This window comes from Nerophis ophidion, linkage group LG22 (genome assembly GCF_033978795.1).
Source record: "Nerophis ophidion isolate RoL-2023_Sa linkage group LG22, RoL_Noph_v1.0, whole genome shotgun sequence".
NCBI classification, from domain to species: domain Eukaryota; kingdom Metazoa; phylum Chordata; class Actinopteri; order Syngnathiformes; family Syngnathidae; genus Nerophis; species Nerophis ophidion.
In genome coordinates, this window is record NC_084632.1 from 39,945,707 (window position 1) to 39,968,169 (window position 22,463).

At 39.6% G+C, this 22,463-nt stretch overlaps 1 protein-coding gene across 3 annotated transcripts in view; it reads left to right on the forward strand.

Moving 5' to 3' along the window:
• Positions 1-16,432, forward strand: part of fnbp1l (formin binding protein 1-like) — a 166,322-nt gene extending 149,890 nt beyond the window's left edge. For 2 of the 3 annotated variants that reach the window (XM_061883819.1, XM_061883821.1), the window contains one exon: positions 1,416-16,432. In XM_061883819.1, coding sequence (XP_061739803.1) covers positions 1,416-1,556 — 141 coding nt within the window. In that variant the 3' untranslated portion in view covers positions 1,557-16,432. The remainder of the gene's footprint in view (positions 1-1,415) is intronic. The other variant, XM_061883820.1, reaches the window with a different exon arrangement.
• Positions 16,433-22,463: the final 6,031 nt, after the last annotated feature.

Consider the following 22,463-nt stretch of genomic DNA (forward strand, 5'->3'; position numbering starts at 1 on the left):
AGCGGGTTGTATAATATAGCCAAGAATCATGGATGCATGGCATTCTGGGTAATTCTTATGTTGCCTTTATAATGAGTTACAGAGCCAATGTTCTCCAGAAATGTGTTTGGTGTGGGTTCACAGAGTGTGGCACATATTAGATACAGATCACAACCATCAGTGTGATCTGTATAACTGTGGAACAAGACCCATGGTTTACAAATAGTAAAAGCAAAAATAAACTCCTCCGCCATTTTGAAAATGACGACAGGGGAAGCGTCACTCGTGACGTCACGACTTTGACCCGGCGGTAAAAGTAAGCATGCGCTTACAAATTTGGGGAAGCGAGTTCGACCCCGCAGTGATTCAAGGCAGGCGCATATTATTCAAGGAAATACGGTATTTTTAATCAAAAAGTGACGCACAGAGAGGGGGGCGGGGGGGGGTTTGGTGCTAGCGGGGTGTATAATATAGCAAAGAGTCATGGATGCATGGCATTCTGGGTAATTCTTATGTTGCGTTTATAATGAGTTACAGAGCCAATCCATCCATTTTCTACCGCTTATTCCCTTTCGGGGTCACGGGGGGCGCTGGCGCCTATCTCAGCTACAATCGGGCGGAAGGCAGGGTACACCCTGGGCAAGTCGCCACCTCATCGCAGGGCTAACACAGATAGACAGACAACATTCACACACTAGGGCCAATTTAGTGTTGCCAATCAACCTATCCCATGTTCTCCAGAAATGTGTTTGGTGTGGGTTCACAGAGTGTGGCACATATTAGATACAGATCACAACCATCAGTGTGATATGTATGGCTCTGGAACAAAAGACCCATGGTTTACACATACTAAAAGCAAAAATAAACTCCTCCGCCATTTTGAAAATGACGACAGGGGAAGCGTCACTCGTGACGTCACGACTTTGACCCGGCGGTAAAAGTAAGCATGCGCTTACAAATTTGGGGAAGCGAGTTCGACCCGGCAGTAATTCAAGGCAGGCGCATATTATTCAAGGAAATACGGTATTTTTAATCCAAAAGTGACGCACAGAGAGGGGGGCGGGGGGGGTTTGGTGCTAGCGGGGTGTATAATATAGCCAAGAATCATGGATGCATGGCATTCTGGGTAATTCTTATGTTGCCTTTATAATGAGTTACAGAGCCAATGTTCTCCAGAAATGTGTTTGGTGTGGGTTCACAGAGTGTGGCACATATTAGATACAGATCACAACCATCAGTGTGATATGTATGGCTGTGGAACAAGACCCATGGTTTACACATAGTAAAAGCAAAAATGTGACGTCACGACTTTGACCCGGCGGTAAAAGCAAGGCAGGCGCATATTATTCAAGGAAATACGGTATTTTTAATCCAAAAAGTGACTACGCTTCCACAACCTGGCAAATTTCATCAAGTGCTTCTCTCCTGGCCTGCAGGTGCTGTACATCATCGAGGAGGACAAAGGCGACGGCTGGACCAGGGCCAGGAAGCAGAGCGGCGAGGAAGGTTACGTCCCCACCACCTATGTAGAAATCACCATGGAGAAGAACTGCAAAGGTGCTGTCACCTACATCTGAAGCTCTGTGTGTCCTCTGTCCTGCCAACCATCGCCTTTTCATCCTTGCCACGCATGCCCTTTTGTTCCTCAAGATGACATTTTACACCAACAGTCATGCGTTTTGTCTAGTTTGTTTTTCTTCCCATCGCTGGGCCTTTCTTCCTGTCGTTGCCCTCACCCTCTAATCACTCATCCACGCATCACAACCGTGGAGCTGATGCTACCCAGGTGAGGCGTGTCTTCTTTGTGATGCTTCACCATGTTGTATGCACGTCGCTTCTTATTGATCACAAAGTGTTAAAAGATTTTTTTTACATAATATATTAGAAATTGCTTTTTTTTTTTTTTAGTTGTCAACAATTGTCTTGATCCTGTCTGTTTATATTTTAAAGTTGTTGATTTTACGCCGTTTGAATTCACTTGTTAACTTAATTTGAAATGTCTTTCTGATTTCTGAATGTTTGTGTGCCGTTGATACCAGACCTGGGAAAATTAAGGCCCGGCGACATTCCCAAATACAAACCCCGTTTCCATATGAGTTGGGAAATTGTGTTGGATGTAAATATAAACGGAATACAATGATTTGCAAATCATTTTCAACCCATATTCAGTTGAATGCACTACAAAGACAAGATACCTGATGTTCAAACAAATAATAATTAACTTAGAATTTCATGGCTGCAACACGTGCCAAAGTGGTTGGGAAAGGGCATGTTCACCACTGTGTTACATCACCTTTTCCTTTAACAACACTCAATAAACGTTTGGGAATTGAGGAAACTAATTGTTGAAGCTTTGAAAGTGGAATTATTTCCCATTCAGTCGTTCAACAGTCCGGGGTCTCCGCTGTCGTATTTTACGCTCCACACATTTTCCATGGGAGACAGGTCTGGACTGCAGGCAGGCCAGGAAAGTAGCCGCACTCTATTTTTTTACGAAGCCACGCTGTTGTAACAAGTGCTGAATCTGGCTTGGCATTGTCTTGCTGAAATAAGCAGGGGCGTCCATGAAAAAGACGGCGCTTACATGGCAGCATATGTTGTTCCAAAACCTGTATGTACCTTTCAGCATTAATGGTGCCTTCACAGATGTGTAAGTTACCCATGCCTTGGGCACTAATGCACCCCCATACCATCACAGATGCTGGCTTTTCAACTTTGCGTCGATAACAGTCTGGATGGTTCGCTTCCCCTTTGGGCCGGATGACACGATGTTGAATATTTCCAAAAATAATTTGAAATGTGGACTCGTCAGACCACAGAACACTTTTCCACTTTGCATCAGTCCATCTTAGATGATCTCGGGCCCGGAGAAGCCGGCGGCGTTTCTGGATGTTGTTGATAAATGGCTTTCGCTTTCATAGTAGAGCTTTAACTGGCACTTAGAGATGTAGCGACCAACTGTATTTAGTGACAGTGGTTTTCTGAATGGTTCCTGAGCCCTTGTGGTGATATCCTTTCGAGATTAATGTCGGTTTTTGATACAGTGCCGTCTGAGCGATCAAAGGCATGGCCGGAAACCAACTTTGAATCAGTGCCCAAAGCATGGGTAACTTACACATCTGTGAAGTTCACCATTAATGCTGAAAGGTACATACCGGTTTTGGAGCAACATATGTCGCCATCCAAGCAACGTTTATCATGGACGCCCCTGCTTATTTCAGTGAGAGGATGCGGCTTGGCAACTTAAGCTGTACATCAAGCAAGAATGGGAAAGAATTCCACCTGTAAAGCTGCAAAAAATCGGTCTCCTCAGTTCCCAAATATTTAAGGAGTGTTGTTAAAAGGAAAGGCCAAGTAACACACTGGTAAAAATGCCAACTTTTTTGCAATGTGTTGCTGCCATTAAATTCTAAGTCAATGATTATTTGCAGTCTAATATAAGTTGAAAAGGATTTGCAAATCATTGTAGTCTTTTTTTATATTTAGGTTTTACACAAGGTGCCAACTTCACTGGTGTTAGGTTTTTGTAGTTTATTCCTTGCATTAGATTCTGACACAGCAGCATGTGTGTGTGTGTGTGTGTGTGTGTGTGTGTGTGTGTCCTGGTATGATTGTGTCGCCTTAACTTGATCTCTCCTCTGTATGACTGTGCAGGTTCCTGAGGGCCGCAGGGTTGGCCAGGCGATTTGATTTGGCCGGTGGTGGAGGGTCTCTTGCTGATTGCTGAATGTTGGTGGCGGGGGGTGAGCACGAGAGAGACGAGAAAGGAAGCGAGGTAGCGAGGGGAACTAGACGAGCAAGTTTGCATGTCTGCATGCTCACACTTACATTTCCAATGCGGCATTCTGGCTTCTGAAAGAATCAGTTCAATAGTGTCGGACTTCTGTAAAGCTGGTGAAAAAAAAAAAAAAAAAACACGCTACAGAGTCTGCAAAGTATTCTTTAATTGGCAAGGAGAGAAAATTAAGGTACACAGTAAAGCTGTAAACTAATAGTAATTGGAAAGATGCTGTTCTGATGCTCTATTTTTGCATTCTACTTGAGTTGGATCCAAAAGTCCCAACAAATCTTGACTAATTCTCAGGCCCTTTTTTTTTTTAACCCTAATATATTTTTGTTGAGCATTTTTAAAAAAACAAAAAATTTATTAAAGAAAACACATTTAATATATTGCAAGGTTAGTAAAGCTTTGAGCATTTTGCTGCCACTAACAACATCAAACTCATTCCTTATACCAGGGGTTGGGAACCTGTGGCTCTTTTGATGACTGCATCTGGCTCTCAGATAAATCTTAGCTGACATTGCTTAACATGATAAAAAAATGAATATATCCGCTGGTAATCTGTCAGGTTCAAACACTGACGACATTTATTAAACAGACAAGAAGCAAGGAATCATGCAGAGACAGAGTTTAATTTGGCTCAATGAGGAGAGACACGTGTTTTTGGCCGTATCTTAGTTACAGATCCGAACTACGTTCTAAAAGTCCAGCACGCATGCTTCCTCTATTTATTTGGGAGGTCTCTTTTTACATGACTGAAGCTGTCGCTGAGCGAAAGGGGGTAATCTCGACAACTCCAGTTAGACACAATATATGATTGTACAAAAAGTGCAAATGTGTTGATGCTGGTGATATCGCCTTGTCTCTGCTGTCTGCGGCAGCAGGCCATTCCTGGACACAGACACTGATACCAGACGGGCTTGCGATCTTTTGGATTGCCAGCTTTTTTAAATCTTAGCTGACATTGCTTAACACGATAACAAATGAATATGTCCGCTGGTAATCTGTCAGGCTCAAACACTAACGACATTTATTAAACAGACAAGAAGCAAGGAATCATGCAGAGACAGAGTTCAATTTGGCTCAATGAGGAGACACGTGTTTTTGGCCGTATCCTAGCTACAGATCCAAACTATGTTCTAAAAGTCCAGCCCGCGTGCTTCCTCTATTTATTTGGGAGGTGTCTTTTTACATGACTGAAGCTGTCGCTGAGCGAAAGGGGGTAATCTCGACAACTCCAGTTGGACACAATATATGATTATACAAAAAGTGCAAATGTGTTGATGCTGGTGATATCGCCTTGTCTCTGCTATCTGCGGCAGCAGGCCATTCCTGGACACAGACACTGATACCAGACAGGCTTGCAATCTTTTGGAATGCCAGCTTTTTTAAATCTTAGCTGACATTGCTTAACACGATAAAAAATGAATATATCCGCTGGTAATCTGTCAGGTTCAAACACTGACGACATTTATTAAACAGACAAGAAGCAAGGAATCATGCAGAGACAGAGTTTAATTTGGCTCAATGAGGAGAAACACGTGTTTTTGGCCGTATCCTAGTTACAGATCCAAACTACGTTCTAAAAGTCCAACACGCATGCTTCCTCTATTTATTTGGGAGGTCTCTTTTTACATGATTGAAGCTGTCGCTGAGCAAAAGGGGGTAATCTCGACAACTCCAGTTAGACACAATATATGATTATACAAAAAGTGCAAATGTGTTGATGCTGGTGATATCGCCTTGTCTCTGCTATCTGCGGCAACAGGCCATTCCTGGACACAGACACTGATACCAGACAGGCTTGCAATCTTTTGGATTGCCAGCTTTTTAAAATCTTAGCTGACATTGCTTAACACGATAAAAAATGAATATATCCGCTGGTAATCTGTCAGGTTCAAACACTGAAGACATTTATTAAACAGACAAGAAGCAAGGAATCATGCAGAGACAGAGTTTAATTTGGCTCAATGAGGAGAAACACGTGTTTTTGGCCGTATCCTAGTTACAGATCCAAACTACGTTCTAAAAGTACAACACGCATGCTTCCTCTATTTATTTGGGCGGTGAGAAGGGGGTAATCTCGACAACTCCAGTTAAACACAATATATAATTATACAAAAAAATGCAAATTTCCTGACGGTGGTGATATCGCCTTGTCTCTGCTGTCTGCGGCAGCAGGCCATTCCTGGACACAGACACTGATACCAGACGGGCTTGCAATCTTTTGGATTGCCAGCTTTCCACAGACAAAGAAAAATACGGAATTACATTTGAAAATATTTGGCTTTCATGGCTCTCCCAGTCAAAAAGGTTCCCGACCCCTGCCCTGGTCCTCACTCTGGTCCTCACTCTGGTCCTCACTCTGGTCCTCACACCCGCCTCCGAGCTGGCATGCCCTCAACATGTCAAACATGTGTGCTTGTTTCCAGCATGACTTGTCTGTCCCATCTCCCATCAGCTCACTGCTCCTCTGGCAAGATAGCAGGACTATCTTCTGCACACCTTCTCTCTATCATCCGTTAAAAAGTCCTCCTTCTAACCAGCAGGTGGCAGACTTTCTTTCCCAAACTGCATCTGAGTTCTTGATTATTATTCCCAGCAGACTCTGCCTTATTTTTTTAATTTTTTTTTTTTTTTTTAATTCCTCCCCATTAAATCAATGATATTTGTGACACACGTGCCAATGAGCAAAACACACATCAGTGTGTGTACAGTCGTGGTCAAAAGTTTACGTACACTTGTAAAGAACATAATGGTTGAGTTTCCAATCATTTTTACAACTCTTTATTTTTTTTTGGGTCACAAAAAACCTGCATAAAGTTTGGTTCTTTTATTAAATTACAAACCCTGTTTCCATATGAGTTGGGAAATTGTGTTTGATGTAAATATAAACGGAATACAATGATTTTAAAATCTTTTTCAACCCATATTCAGTTGAATATGCTACATAGCTCGGTTGGTAGAGTGGCAACTTGAGGGTTGCAGGTTCGATTCCCGCTTGTGCCATCCTAGTCACTGCCGTTGTGTCCTTGGGCAAGACACTTTACCCACCTGCTCCCAGTGCCACCCACACTGGTTTAAATGTAACTTAGATATTGGGTGTCACTATGTAAAGCGCTTTGAGTCACTTGAGAAAAGCGCTATATAAATATAATTCACAAAGACAACATATTTGATGTTCAAACTCATAAACTTTTTTTTTTTTTTTTTTTTTTAACAAATAATCATTAACCTTAGAATTTGATGCCAGCAACACGTGACAAAGAAGTTGGGAAAGGTGGCAAAAAATACTGATAAAGTTGAGGAGTGCTCATCAAACACTTATTTGGAACATCCCACTTGTAAAGAACATAATGGTTGAGTTTCCAATCATTTTTACAACTCTTTATTTTTTTTGGGTCACAAAAAACCTTCGTAAAGTTTAATTCTCTTATTAAATTACAAACCCCGTTTCCATATGAGTTGGGAAATTGTGTTAGATGTAAATATAAACGGAATGCAATGATTTGCAAATCATTTTCAACCCATATTCAGTTGAATATGCTACATAGCTCGGTTGGTAGAGTGGCCGTGCCAGCAACTTGAGGGTTGCAGGTTCGATTCCCGCTTGTGCCATCCTAGTCACTGCCGTTGTGTCCTTGGGCAAGACACTTTACCCACCTGCTCCCAGTGCCACCCACACTGGTTTAAATGTAACTTAGATATTGGGTGTCACTATGTAAAGCGCTTTGAGTCACTTGAGAAAAGCGCTATATAAATATAATTCACAAAGACAACATATTTGATGTTCAAACTCATAAACTTTTTTTTTTTTTTACAAATAATCATTAACCTTAGAATTTGATGCCAGCAACACGTGACAAAGAAGTTGGGAAAGGTGGCAAAAAATACTGATAAAGTTGAGGAGTGCTCATGAAACACTTGTTTGGAACATCCCACTTGTAAAGAACATAATGGTTGAGTTTCCAATCATTTTTACAACTCTTATTTTTTTTGGTGACAAAAAACCTTCGTAAAGTTTAATTCTCTTAATAAATTACAAACCCCGTTTCCATATGAGTTGGGAAATTGTGTTAGATGTAAATATAAACAGAATACAATGATTTTTAAATCTTTTTCAACCCATATTTAGCTGAATATGCTACAAAGACAACATATTTGATGTTCAAACTCATAAACATTTTTTTTTTTTGCAAATAATCATTAAATTTTAGAATTTGATGCAATCAATCAATGTTTATTTATATAGCCCTCAATCACAAATGTCTCAAAGGACTGCACAAACCATTACGACTACGACATCCTCGGAAGAACCCACAAAAGGGCAAGGAAAACTCACACCCAGTGGGACGCCAGGGACAATGCTGACTATGAGTAACCTTGGAGAGGACCTCAGATGAGGTCAACCCCCCCCCTCTAGGGGACCGAAAGCAATGGATGTCGAGCGGGTCTAACATGATACTGTGAAAGTTCAATCCATAGTGGCTCCAACACAGCCGCGAGAGTTCAGTTCAAAGCGGATCCAAGACAGCAGCGAGAGTCCCGTCCACAGGAAACCATCCCAAGCGGAGGCGGATCAGCAGCGTAGAAATGTCCCCAACCGATACACAGGCGAGCGGTCCATCTTGGGTCTCGACTCTGGACAGCCAGTACTTCATCCATGGTCATCGGACCGGACCCCCTCCACAAGGGAGGGGGGGGGGACATAGGAGAAAAAAGAAAAGAAGCGGCAGATCAACTGGTCTAAAAAGGAGGTCTATTTAATGAATTTGACGCCAGCAACACGTGACAAAGAAGTTGGGAAAGGTGGCAATAAATTCTGATAACGTTGAGGAATGCTCATCAGACACTTATTTGGAACATCCCACAGTGCACTCCTGCCTTAACCCGCCCCCCCGCCGAATTTTTATTGGTTGACGTGTGTGTGTGTGTGTGTGTGTGTGTGTGTGTGTGTGTGTGTGTGTGTGTGTGTGTGTGTGTGTGTGTGTGTGTGTATGTGTGTATGTGTGTGACGATTGCTGATATACGCCAAGTCTCTTACGTGAATGAGATAAATAATATTATTTGATATTTTACGGCAATGTCTTACCAATTATCAATCAATCAATGTTTATTTATATAGCCCCAAATCACAAATGTCTCAAAGGACTGCACAAATCATTACGACTACGACATCCTCGGAAGAACCCACAAAAGGGCAAGGAAAACTCACACCCAGTGGGCAGGGAGAATTCACATCCAGTGGGACGCCAGTGACAATGCTGACTATGAGAAACCTTGGAGAGGACCTCAGATGTGGGCAACCCCCCCCCCCTCTAGGGGACCGAAAGCAATGGATGTCGAGCGGGTCTAACATGATACTGTGAAAGTTCAATCCATAGTGGCTCCAAGACAGCAGCGAGAGTCCCGTCCACAGGAAACCATCTCAAGCGGATCAGCAGCGTAGAGATGTCCCCAACCGATACACAGGCGAGCGGTCCATCCTGGGTCCCGACGAGCGGTCCATCCTGGGTCTCGACTCTGGACAGCCAGTACTTCATCCATGGTCATCGGACCGGATCCCCTCCACAAGGGAGGGGGGGACATAGGAGAAAGAAAAGAAGCGGCAGATCAACTGGTCTAAAAAGGAGGTCTATTTAAAGGCTAGAGTATACAGATGAGTTTTAATTAGACACTTTAGTCGCTCCAGAGTATAAGTCGCACCCCAGGCCAAACTAGGGAAAAAAACTGCGACTTATAATCCGAAAAATACGGTATTTCCTTGCCTAGACATCCAACAAATTAGCCCGCAGAATAAAACACGGGTAGAATTTTACAAACCCCATTTCCATATGAGTTGGGAAATTGTGTAAGATGTAAATATAAACAGAATACAATGATTTGTAAATAATTTTCAACCCATATTCAGTTGAATATGCTACAAAGACAACATATTTGATGTTCAAACTGATAAAAAAAAATAAAAAATTGTGCTAAAAATCATTACCGGTAACTTAAGAATTTGACACGTGACAAAGAAGTTGGGAAAGGTGGCAATAAATACTGATAAAAGTTGAGGAATGCTCATCAAACACTTATTTGGAACATCCCACAGGTGTGCAGGCTAATTGGGAACAGGTGGGTGCCATGATTGGGTATAAAAACAGCTTCCCCCAAAAAATGCTCAGTCTTTCACAAGAAAGGATGGGGCGAGGTACACCCCTTTGTCCACAACTGCGTGAGCAAATAGTCAAACAGTTTAAGAACAACGTTTCTCAAAGTGCAATTGCAAGAAATTTAGGGATTTCAACATCTACGCTCCATAATATCATCAAAAGGTTCAGAGAATCTAGAGAAATCACTCCTTGAAGCGGCATGGCCAGAAACCAACATTGAATGATCCCTGTATCAAAAACCGACATCAATCTCTAAAGGATATCACCACATGGGCTCAGGAACACTTCATAAAACCACTGTCAGTAACTACTTTGGTTGCTACATCTGCAAGTGCAAGTAAAAGCTCTACTATGCAAAGCGAAAGCCATTTATCAACAACATCCACATCTCCGTGTGCGCTGTTCCCCCTCAGCTGCGGCTGATTGATTGTTTGGAGGAGAAAAGGTGAGGCCTTAAGTCCCAGGAACACCATTCCCGACCGTAAAGCATGGTGGTGGTAGTATTATGATCTGGGCCTGTTTATGCTGCCGTTCTAGACCCATAATAAACTCATAAAAGAAGCAAACTTCATGTTTTTTTGTGACCAACAAGTATGTTCTCTCAAAATTAAGAGTTGTAGAATTGATTAGAAACTCAAGTCAGCCATGACAGGATGTTCTTTACATATGTGTCCTCTAGACCAGGACTGTACACCTCATGGGTGCACGTGTGACATTAGTTTTAAATCATCATGTCGATCAATTAGCATCTTTTGTTCAATGTCACGTCGAATGTGTTTCCATGGTGATCGTGTCTGGCCGTGCTTGTTGGATTGACACTTTTCAGGAGACAACGAGGTTCCAATGGAACCGACGCACTTTGCCCTGAGAGACTTAAATCAATGAAGAGTGTTCTTTTCTGTGTGGCATGACCACTGTGCGCAATGCACAACTAAAAGTGATTTTTTTTATATCTTCTTTGATTATTTTGTACTCCATTTTTTTTGGTAAAAACTGTCAAAAAAAAAACAATATGTTGCATGATTTTACTATCAAGTTTGAAACAGTTTCTTCCGGCGTTTTTCAACCACTCGTGTGTGTTTTCAGGCATTTACGCTTCTATTGATCTATTGTCTCCCAAGGTAATCGAAATATGATGTGACCACGCCTTAACTATTGTTTTTTTCTTGTATTATTGAGAAACTGTGAAATGTGCAGAATGATGCTGTAGAAAGATGCTATTTAAGCACCCTTAATCTATATTAATACATCAATTTCTACCAATCAATTTAATGTTGTGCTCGTATGTTTACATAACCTGGAAGAAGTTATGATTTCTTGGCCATTTTTTTAGAAAATATAAAAACTGAAAAATGGGCTGCATGGTCGAGTGGCCCAAAAATTCAATTTTGGTCTCATCGCTCCAAATTACTTTGTTCCAGAAGTTTGAGGCTTCTCTCTGGATACTTTGTGACATTTGCGCAGAAATCTGCTTTCTTCTGGCGACTCGACCATGCAGCCCATTTTTCTTTAAGCGCCTCCTTATTGTGCATCTTGAAACAGCCACACCACATTTTTTTTTGGAGAGTCCTGTATTTCAGCTGAAGTTATTTGTGGATATTTCTTTGCATCTCAAACAATTTTCCAGGCTATGGTGGCTTCTGAGGTACAAAAAAATTACTGTTCAAAAGGGTTAAGTTTTCTCGTTTTAGACAGACATTATCGGGGACTAAGGGTGCCAAATAATGTGTTGGAAGCAGAAGACATAAAACGGCCGGTTTTAAGTTTAATTTGGGTCGAGGGAGAGGAGCTTCAGGTACGCTCTATTTTGTACCTCTTGCTTGTCCTAACAGAATTACTATACTGACATCCAGTGGACACTTTCGGAACAGCAGTTTATTTCATTTTAATACTTGGCAAACTCATCACGCGGTACCAATGATTGTCACACACACACACTTGGTGTGGTGAAATTATCCTCTGCATTTGACCTATCACCCTTGAGGGGAGCAATGAGCAGCAGGGGTGGTCGCGCCCGGGAATAATTTTGGTGATTTAACCCCCAATTCTAACCCTTGATGCTGAGTGCCAAGCAGGGAGCTAATGGGTCCTGTTTTCATAGTCTTCGGTATGACTCGGCCGGGGTTTGAACTCACAACCTACCGATCTCAGGGCGGACGCTCTAACCGAACCTGTTCGGCCCACGGGCCGTACGTTTGACACCCTTGTTTTTCACAGATTGACTACTTGAGGCTTCTCTCTGGATACTTTGTGACATTTGCGCAGAAATCTGCTTTCTTCTGGCGACTCGACCATGCAGCCCATTTTTCTTTAAGCGCCTCCTTATCGTGCATCTTGAAACAGCCACACCACACATTTTTTTTAGAGAGTCCTGTATTTCAACTGAAGTTATTTGTGGATATTTCTTTGCATCTCAAACAATTTTCCAGGCTATGGTGGCTTCTGAGGTACAAAAAAATTACTGTTCAAAAGGGTTAAGTTTTCTCGTTTTTGACAGACATTATCGGGGACTAAGGGTGCCAAATAATGTGTTGGAAGCAGAAGACATAAAACGGCCGGTTTTAAGTTTAATTTGGGTCGAGGGAGAGGAGCTGCAGGTACGCTCTATTTTGTACCTCTTGCTTGTCCTAACAGAATTGCTATACTGACATCCAGTGGACACTTTCGGAACAGCAGTTTATTTCATTTTAATACTTGGCAAACTCATCACGCGGTACCAATGATTGTCACACACACACACACACACACACTTGGTGTGGTGAAATTATCCTCTGCATTCGACCTATCACCCTTGAGGGGAGCAATGAGCAGCAGGGGTGGTCGCGGCCGGGAATAATTTTGGTGATTTAACCCCCAATTCCAACCCTTGATGCTGAGTGCCAAGCAGGGAGCTAATGGGTCCTGTTTTCATAGTCTTTGGTATGACTCGGCCGGGGTTTGAACTCACAACCTACCGATCTCAGGGCGGACGCTCCAACCGAACCTGTTCGGCCCACGGGCCGTACGTTTGACACCCTTGTTTTTCACAGATTCACTACTTAGTCACCTAAAACGTAATTTGTCATCTTATTTTCTGGAATACGAAACTGCTTTGGCAGTAATCTATAGTCTAAGTGTACATACCCTGGGAGAATTTATGATTTATTAGGCGCCAGCGACCCCAAAAGGGAATAAGCGGTAGGAAATGGATGGATGGATGGATGGCCATTCTTCAGAAAATATGAATGATAAGACAAAAACCTTTCTTCCACGCATGCTTAATGGTTGTGTGAAGCTACTTATTGGCAAACAACTCTTGTTTACTCTTTTTAAATCGAAATGACAAAAGAAAGTACCCAAATGACCCTGATCAAAAGTTTACATACCCCAGTGACTTTGATCTGATGCACAAAAGTTGACGCAAACAGGTTTGAATGGCTAATCAAGGTTCCAATCCTCACCTGTGACCTGTTTGGAATTATTGTGTGTGTATAAAAGGTCAGTGATTTTTTTGGGCTTCTGACAGACCATTGCATCTTTCATCCAGTGCTGCACAGATGTTTCTGGATTCTGAGTCATGGGGAAGGCAAATGATTGTAAAGGATCTGCGAGAAAAGGTAATCGAACCGCATAAAACAGGAAAGGGGTATAGAAAGATATCCAAGGAATTGAGAATGCCAATCAGCAGTGTTCAAACGCGGATTAAGAAGTGGGAAATGAGGGATTCAGGTAGACCAGCAAAGATTTCAGCCACAATAGCCTGGAACATTTTTCGAGATGCAAAGAAATATCCACAAATAACTTCAGCTGAAATACAGGACTCTCCGAAAAAATGTGGTGTGGCTGTTTCAAGAGGCACAATAAGGAGGCACTTCAAGAAAAATGGGCTGCATGGTCGAGTCCCCAGAAAAAAGAATTTTCTGCGCAAATGTCACAAACAGCACAGAGACAAGCCTCAAAACTTCTGGAACAAAGTAATTTGGAGCGACGAGACCCAAATTGAACTTTTTGCCCACTCGACCATGCAGCCCATTTTTCCCTTTTTCAGTTTTTATCGTTCATATTTTCTGAAGAATGGCCAAGAAATCCTAAATTCTCCCAGGGTATGTAAACTTATGAGCACGACTGTAAACAACTTGTCTTCCAGGTCGGGAGTTTTGTTTGCACAATTCCTAAATCCTTCAAAGACAAGAGTAAACGTAGTAGGTTGAATCATGAATGTTAGTGAACATTTTTTTTTCTTTTGCCACTGTAAAATAAATGCACTCACAAGTAGGGTTGCAAAGGGGTGGAAGCTTTCCGCAAATTTACCATTGACCATTTTTTGATTATTCAAAGTTGGACACCGTCCATGCGAATTAATAAATAGATAGTACTTTATTGATTCCTTCTCTAAAACTTCTGGAAAATTAAAATGGGAATATATCACACTCTGGCGGAGGATTGTACGCCTCTTCTTTTATTTGGACTGTCCCTGATTACATGGCAACAGCTGTTTCTAAGGGACGCGGGGTCATAAACAGCCATCGCCTTTGATTACCGGACATTTACCACGGGAAGTTTAGCTCAGGAAGTTTGGATATATTGACGATTTTTTGATTATTCAAATTTGGACACCGTCCATGGGAATTAATGGGAATAAATGTGAATTAAAAGGAATTACAATAATGATATATTATCGGGCTTTTGTCTATATGCTGCTGCATATTTGTGGCATTTTAGACGTAGCTCTTTGCACAGTATTTCCAAATATACACCGCCTTTCCGCCAACATTGGTGGGGGTGAAATGTCTCCACACATCAGACGGTGTACGTGGCATTATTCTCTTTTTATTTATTTATTCTGGTAAAACACTAATGCCATGCCACACGCGGATACAAATAGTCGGATAAACAATTGGCTAGCAGAACGGAAGGCGGAGGAAACTACATGTTTCGATTTGGTATTTGCTAGTTGAACTTCACAGATCACAAAAAAATGGTAAATTCGGATCGCTAACGTCGTTAGCATAAATGAATGGGATTTAACATAGAGAAAATTAGCATCACGGCTAACGGAGAAAAATTGTCGGTTCATTATGAGACTGGCGGTACATAAACCTAGCTAGCTAGAGATATCGGCCCCCAAATCATTTAACAAGTACAGGAACAGCTAGCTAGCTCGAGTGGAAGTCTGCTGGAGTAGTCTCCAGTCTTACAGTAACAAGCAATTACACTTAAATACCATAAATTAAATATATTTACCCAAGTAATATCATCAAAACTTACCTGACTGGATGAAGTACTTGGGCTCAAATACTAGTGTGGCCTCAATAGCCCTGCTGTCGTGTGTAGCATGCTGGGAATTGTCTCCGCATGTGATCGAGGAATGCACAGTAAAGGGTTGAAATCCTACTGAATTTGCATCAAATCAGGTTGTGTTAGCTAATACGGTATTTCCTTGAATTGCTGCCGGGTAGATAGTATGCGCCTGCCTAGAATTACTGCCGGGTCAAACTCGTTTCGCAAAATAATTAGCGCATGCTTAGCATTAGGATTTACGCCGTTTCGCAAAATATTATTTTTATTAGCGCATGTCTAGAATTTCCGCCGGGTGAAACTCGTTTCGCCAAATAATTAGCATATGCCTAGAATTTCCGCAGGGTCAAACTCGTCACGTCACGAGTGACACTTCATCATTTTGAAAATAGAGGAGGCTGATTTCAATAATTTGAAATCGCATAAAGGGAAGAAGATTAAGAGCTATTCAGTAGGATTTAAGGTCCAAGCTATTGAATATGCTAAAAAGAACAATGAGCAGGTATGTTTTATTAATATACCGTAGCTGCGTGTGTCAAATATGAGCCATTAAATGACTCCCGCCTCCTGTTGGTAGAGGGCGCTAGTGATCCTTCTTGCGACGACTCGGCAGCAGCAAGAGTGAGCGGCGTGTGTTTATTTTTTCCTCTCCCTTGCACTTTTAACATGGGGGATTACATATCTAAAATAAAACTGTTTTCTAAACTGGACTTTCAACCCAAGCAGGAGGTAATAAAGGAAGATCTCCATCGAGACCGAGAGACTATAAACAAGTTATCGATGCTTTCGATCAGAAGGAGCTGCGCGTGGACTTCATTTATAAGTAAAGGTAACACCATAAGAAAGTTTTTTTTAAATTAAATGTGCTTTTCATGATAGTATCCTTTACATCACACTCAAATTTATAAGAGCAGGCCTAAATTTACTGCATGCCTTTGGTTAATTAGCGCCCAGGCGGCAATTCAAGGAAATGTTGCAATATCTAGCATGTTGCATTCAATGTTTACTCGCATGGAAAGTTTCCAACTTGGATTTTTGCAACCCTACTTTCAAGTAATAACCCACTAATGGTAGAGATAGTACAAAATAAACTATCTGTAAAAAGAAGTATAAAGTACAAGCTGAGTAGTAAAACACAAACGCTGTTATTGGTATTGTTTTTCATTTAAATCCGATTGTGTCTAAATCTGAAAAACAAGGTAACTTTTAGGGTTAACTAAAAAAAAAAAAAATCAAACTAGTAAGCCAGTAAATAAAGGAGTACAGTAGGCACAGTTTTTTGCAGGTTGTCATGGTAAATTCATGTCTTTTTTTACCAAACTTGTATTTCTTGTACAGTAATATTCAATGCAGTACTTTGTGTCCCACTCATATACTCATGCACACTTTGTTGTATTTTTTTTTTTTTACACTTTGAATGTTGTCAGACACTTTCTGGACTTAAGGCCTTTTTTTTTTTCATCAACTAACATATTGATGAAATAAAGTGAGCAATGAACATTGAGAACTTGTGTGTACTTTATGTTTTTTGAAATGAGTTACAGCGGCTTGAATCCCGAGTTGGAATATCACGGAGTGTACAGGAAAAAAAACAAAGTGGAACCTACTTTTGGCCTGCAAGGGGATCGGAATGGTGCAACTTCTGGTGGACCATGTGACTTGGGTAACTATAAGTTAAAAACATTGGGATGAGGTGTAACAAAACGAGAACAAGTTGCAATGTTGACACAAAACTGCCATGCAGGCTATTTTTTTTTCCCTTTTATCTTTATTTTTCCATGTAAAAAAACATGAATTGATTAACGTGGACCCCGATTTAAACAAGGTGAAAAACTTATTGGGGTGTTACCATTTAGTACGGAATATGTACTGTACTGTGCAATCTACTAATAAAAGTATCAATCAATCAATTATTTATTTATTTTTTTGGGCCATTGCTCAAAACAAAAAATAATGACAAAAAAAAAATCCATGTTAAAATGAATTATTTTCAAAGCTCCGATTAGTTCAAAAAAATTCACTTTAAAATGTTTTATGTGGTAAATATTGCATATATTGTGCAGTTGCCATAAAAAAAACTAAGTTTTCTTTGATAAAAGAGCATAAAACGAACAAAATGATAGTTAAAACGTAAAATTGACGGATATATCTGAAGTTGATCTCGTAACTTAAGTGTTGAAAGTTAAAAAAAAATAATAATAAAAATGTATCACTTTAGGAGCGGGGCACCTTTTGGATCCCTAATATATTTATTGGTATTTTATTTATCTTTTCACTGTGATTAATTAAATATAATAGATCATTAAAATCAATGGTGTCCTGCATTTTCTTTTATTTTTATTTTACTATGTAAAAACCATCTTTACCATGAATTTATTAACAAGTTGAAAAACTTATCGGGGTGTTACCATTTAGTGGTCAATTGTACGGAATATGTACTGTACTGTGCAATCTACTAATAAAATGATCAATCAATCAATTATTTTTTATTTTTTGGCCATTGCTCAAAACAAAAAATAATGACAAAAAAAATCCATGTTAAAATGAATTATTTTCAAAGCTCCGATTAGTTCAAAAAAATCACTTTAAAATGTTTTATGTGGTAAATATTGCATATATTGTGCAGTTGCCATAAAAAAAACTAAGTTTTCTTTGATAAAAGAGCGTAAAACGAACAAAATGATTGTTAAAACGTAAAATTGACGGATATATCTGAAGTTGATCTCGTAACTTAAGTGTTGAAAGTTTTAAAAAAAAAAACTAATAAAAATGTATCACTTTCTGAGTGGGGCACCTTTTGGATCCCTAATATATTTATTGGTATTTTATTTATCTTTTCACTGTGATTACTCAAATATAATAGATCATTAAAATCAATGGTGTCCTGCATTTTCTTTTATCTTTATTTTACTATGTAAAAACCATCTTTACCATGAATTTATTAACAAGTTGAAAAACTTATTGGGGTGTTACCATTTAGTGGTCAATTGTACGGAATATGTACTGTACTGTGCAATCTACTAATACAAGTTTCAATCAATCAATTATTATTATTTTTTTTTGGCCATTGCTCAAAAACAAAAAATAATGACAAAAAAAGTCCATGTTAAAATGAATTATTTTCAAAGCTCCGATTAGTTAAAAAAAAATTCACTTTAAAATGTTTTATGTGGTAAATATTGCATATATTGTGCAGTTGGCATAAAAAAACTAAGTTTTCTTTGATAAAAGAGCGTAAAACGAACAAAATGATAGTTAAAACGTAAAATTGACGGATAACTTAAGTGTTGAAAGTTTAAAAAAAAAAAACTAATAAAAATGTATCACTTTCTGAGTGGGGCACCTTTTGGATCCCTAATATATTTATTGGTATTTTATTGATCTTTTCACTGTGATTACTCAAATATAATAGATCATTAAAATCATTGATCTTTTAGGGCTTTAATTGCAAAATACTGCATATTTCAGTTTTACTATTAAAAAAAAAACAAAGATGTTTTTGACAGAAAAGCCATAAAACCTTTTTTATTTTATTTTAAAGTTGATATACAGATTTACTGTAAGCGTTACATAAAAAATAATAATACAAATTTGACTTATTTTTAACATGTTAATAACTAAGATACATATATATTTTGTTATAGTTTGAATATGAAATATATCAAAATGGCCCCCGCATGCTTAAATTTTTCCGTGTGCGGCCCTCGGTGGAAAAAGTTTGGACACCCCTGTTATAAGTAATCATGTAAGTGTCTAAATTAGCAATATTAGCCTACTATCAAAGGCTGATGCAAAACTTTGTTGATAGAATTTTTTTTTTTTAATTCTACACATTTTTGCAACGTTTGAAATCATTATTAAAATAGAGGCTTCTCACAGGATGCGATAACTTCTGGAAATGACTGTCTCAGAATGTCCATGTGTGTCCAAGTTGAAGGAAACTGCAGGCTGTCTTATTCTTCTAATGGACGTATTACAATCTGGGTAACGTTTGCTGTGGTCTGGAACAACACGGCACACAAACAACTATGAGAAATGCAGCAAGTATAATGTGTCGTGAGACATGCAAATATGAATTAAATACACAAAGAACATTAAATGAGCTGAGATATAGCTACAAACGAGGCATAATGATGCAATATGTACACACAGCTAGCATTGATGAGCTAGCAGTCATGCATTGAGCAAATATCCCTGATTAGAACAACAACAAGTCAAAAACATCCACAAAGATCACCTTTTTTGCATTCACGCACAGTATAAAAAGTTTGGTGGACAAAATGAGACGAAGGGGGTGTGACGTAAAACATCTTTCTGTGGCAGTCCTGGAGAAAGTTGCACGTGTAAACAAACTACGATGAGTTCAAGGATCGCTGAAATCAGGACAAAATACTGTCATCAGTGAAGCATGTAGAACATAAACAGTGGGATTTCTAAGAATTAGGAAGGTTTGTTGTCCTAAAGAAAATATAGAAACAAAAAATATAGATTTTTTCGCATGTTCAAACATCTCTGAAAGAGGTCCAAGGTGCCACTAGGGCGGCGCTAAAATGCGGCCCTAGGGCCGTGGGTTGCTGACCCCCTTGTTAAGGCAATGCTTCTCAAATAGTGTGCCATATAACAAATGGCAATTTCATCAGTATTTATGAGGTGGCGACTTGTCCAGGGTGTACCCCGCCTTCCGCCCGATTGTAGCTGAGATAGGCGCCAGCGCCCCCCGCGACCCCAAAAGGGAATAAGCGGTAGAAAATGGATGGGATGGATGGATAGTTTTTTCATTTAAAATGATCACTGTGCAGGACACTTAATTTATTTCTCTCTCTTTCTTTCTTTCTTTCTTTCTTTCTTTCTCTCTCTCTCTCTCTCTTTATATATATATATATATATATATATATATATATATATATATATATATATATATATATATATATATATATATATATATATATATGTATATATATATCGATTTTCTACTGCTTATTCCCTTTGGGGTCACAGGGGACGCTGGCGCCTATCTCAGCTACGATCGGGCGGAAGACAATGTACACCCTGGACAAGTCGCCACCTCATCGCAGTATATACTGTGTGTGTGTATATATATTAGATTAGATTAGATAGTACTTTATTCATTCCGTCAGGAGAGTTCCTTCAGGAAAATTACAATTTTCAGCACAATCCAATTCAAGATCAGACAAACATTACAGGGAGACAGAACAGGATCGCTGACGGGTCTGCCGGCTTCCAGCGCCCCTTACAAAAAAAGATGAGATACAGGTAAACGAGGGGGGGGGGGAATAGAAGATTAAAATTAAATTTAAAAAAATCGGTCTTAGCCTGGGCCTTGGAGAGGGGGTGCGGACTGAGGCCAAGGGGAAAAAAATAAATAAATAAATAAATAAAAAAAACAAAAAAACACAAACAAACAAAAAAAATGTGTGTATATATATATATATATATATATATATATATATATATATATATGTATGTATATATATATATATATATATATATATATATATACAGAAGTGGGTAGTAACGCGCTACATTTACTCCGTTACATCTACTTGAGTAATTTTTGGGATAAATTGTACTTCTAAGAGTAGTTTTTATGCAACATACTTTTACTTTTACTTGAGTATATTTATAGAGAAGAAACGCTACTTTTACTCCGCTCCATTTATCTACAATTAGCTCGCAATTTTTTTTTTTTATCAATCTGTTAATGCACGCGTTGTTTGTTTTGATTTTGTCAGACACGCATTCTAAGTAGAAACTACGCATGCCCTGTGTTTCACCAATCAAATGCAGTCCCTGGTGACGTTGGACCAATCAAACAAAACCAGGCGGTCACGTGACCTTCACACGTCGAATCCGACTTAAAAACGTTGAAAAACTTATTGGGGTGTTACCATTTAGTGGTCAATTGTAAGGAATATGTACTGTACTGTGCAATCTACTAATACAAGTTTCAATCAATCAATCAATCAAAAGTGTAAAAGAAGAAAGACACTTTTTACTTCAACCGTACTTCCCGTCAAAAGCCTAAATGATCGCACAGTTCCTGTCTTCACAATAAAAGCGCCACTCCATCGCGCCTGCGCTAACAAAATAAGAGTCTCCGAAAGCCAGAGCATACAAGCTAGATAACTACGGAGTTTGCCGCCAATGTATTTCTTGTAAATTTTATAAAAACGAATATGGAAGATGCCAAAAACCAACGACATTCATGTGGTATTAGACAGAAAAGAGGAACTTTTTTTCTCCTCCATTTGAAAATGTGGACATTATCAGCAATACTGTCTGATTCCAGTCAATGCAAGTCATCAGAATCAGGTAATACACCAACTTATATTCTTGTCTTCATGAAAGATAGGAATCTATATGTTAAACATGCATGTATATTCATTAAAACACCTTTAACATGTCAACAAAAACGGCAAAATAAATAACTATAAATTATATATATATATATATATATATATGTATATATATATATATATATATATATGTGTGTGTGTGTGTGTGTATGTATATATGAGGTAGATCACCTCGACTTGGTCATTTATTAAGTAATTGATTAACGTTGAAAAACTTATCGGGGTGTTACCATTTAGTGGTCAATTGTACGGAATATGTACTGTACTGTGCAATCTAATAATCAATCAATCAATGTTTACTTATATAGCCCTAAATCACTAGTGTCTCAAAGGGCTGCACAAACCACTACGACATCCTCGGTAGGCCCACATAAGGGCAAGGAAAACTCACACCCAGTGGGACGTCGGTGACAATGATGACTATGAGAACCTTGGAGAGGAGGAAAGTAATGGATGTCGAGCGGGTCTAACATGATACTGTGAAAGTTCAACATGATACTGTGAAAGTTCAATCCATAATGGATCCAACACAGTCGCGAGAGTCCAGTCCAAAGCGGATCCAACACAGCAGCGAGAGTCCCGTTCACAGCGGAGCCAGCAGGAAACCATCCCAAGCGGAGGCGGATCAGCAGCGCAGAGATGTCCCCAGCCGATACACAGGCAAGCAGTACATGGCCACCGGATCGGACCGGACCCCCTCCACAAGGGAGAGTGGGACATAGAAGAAAAAGAACAGAAATGGCAGATCAACTGGTCTGAAAAGGGAGTCTATTTAAAGGCTAGAGTATACAAATGAGTTTTAAGGTGAGACTTAAATGCTTCTACTGAGGTAGCATCTCGAACTGTTACCGGGAGGGTATTCCAGAGTACTGGAGCCCGAACGGAAAACGC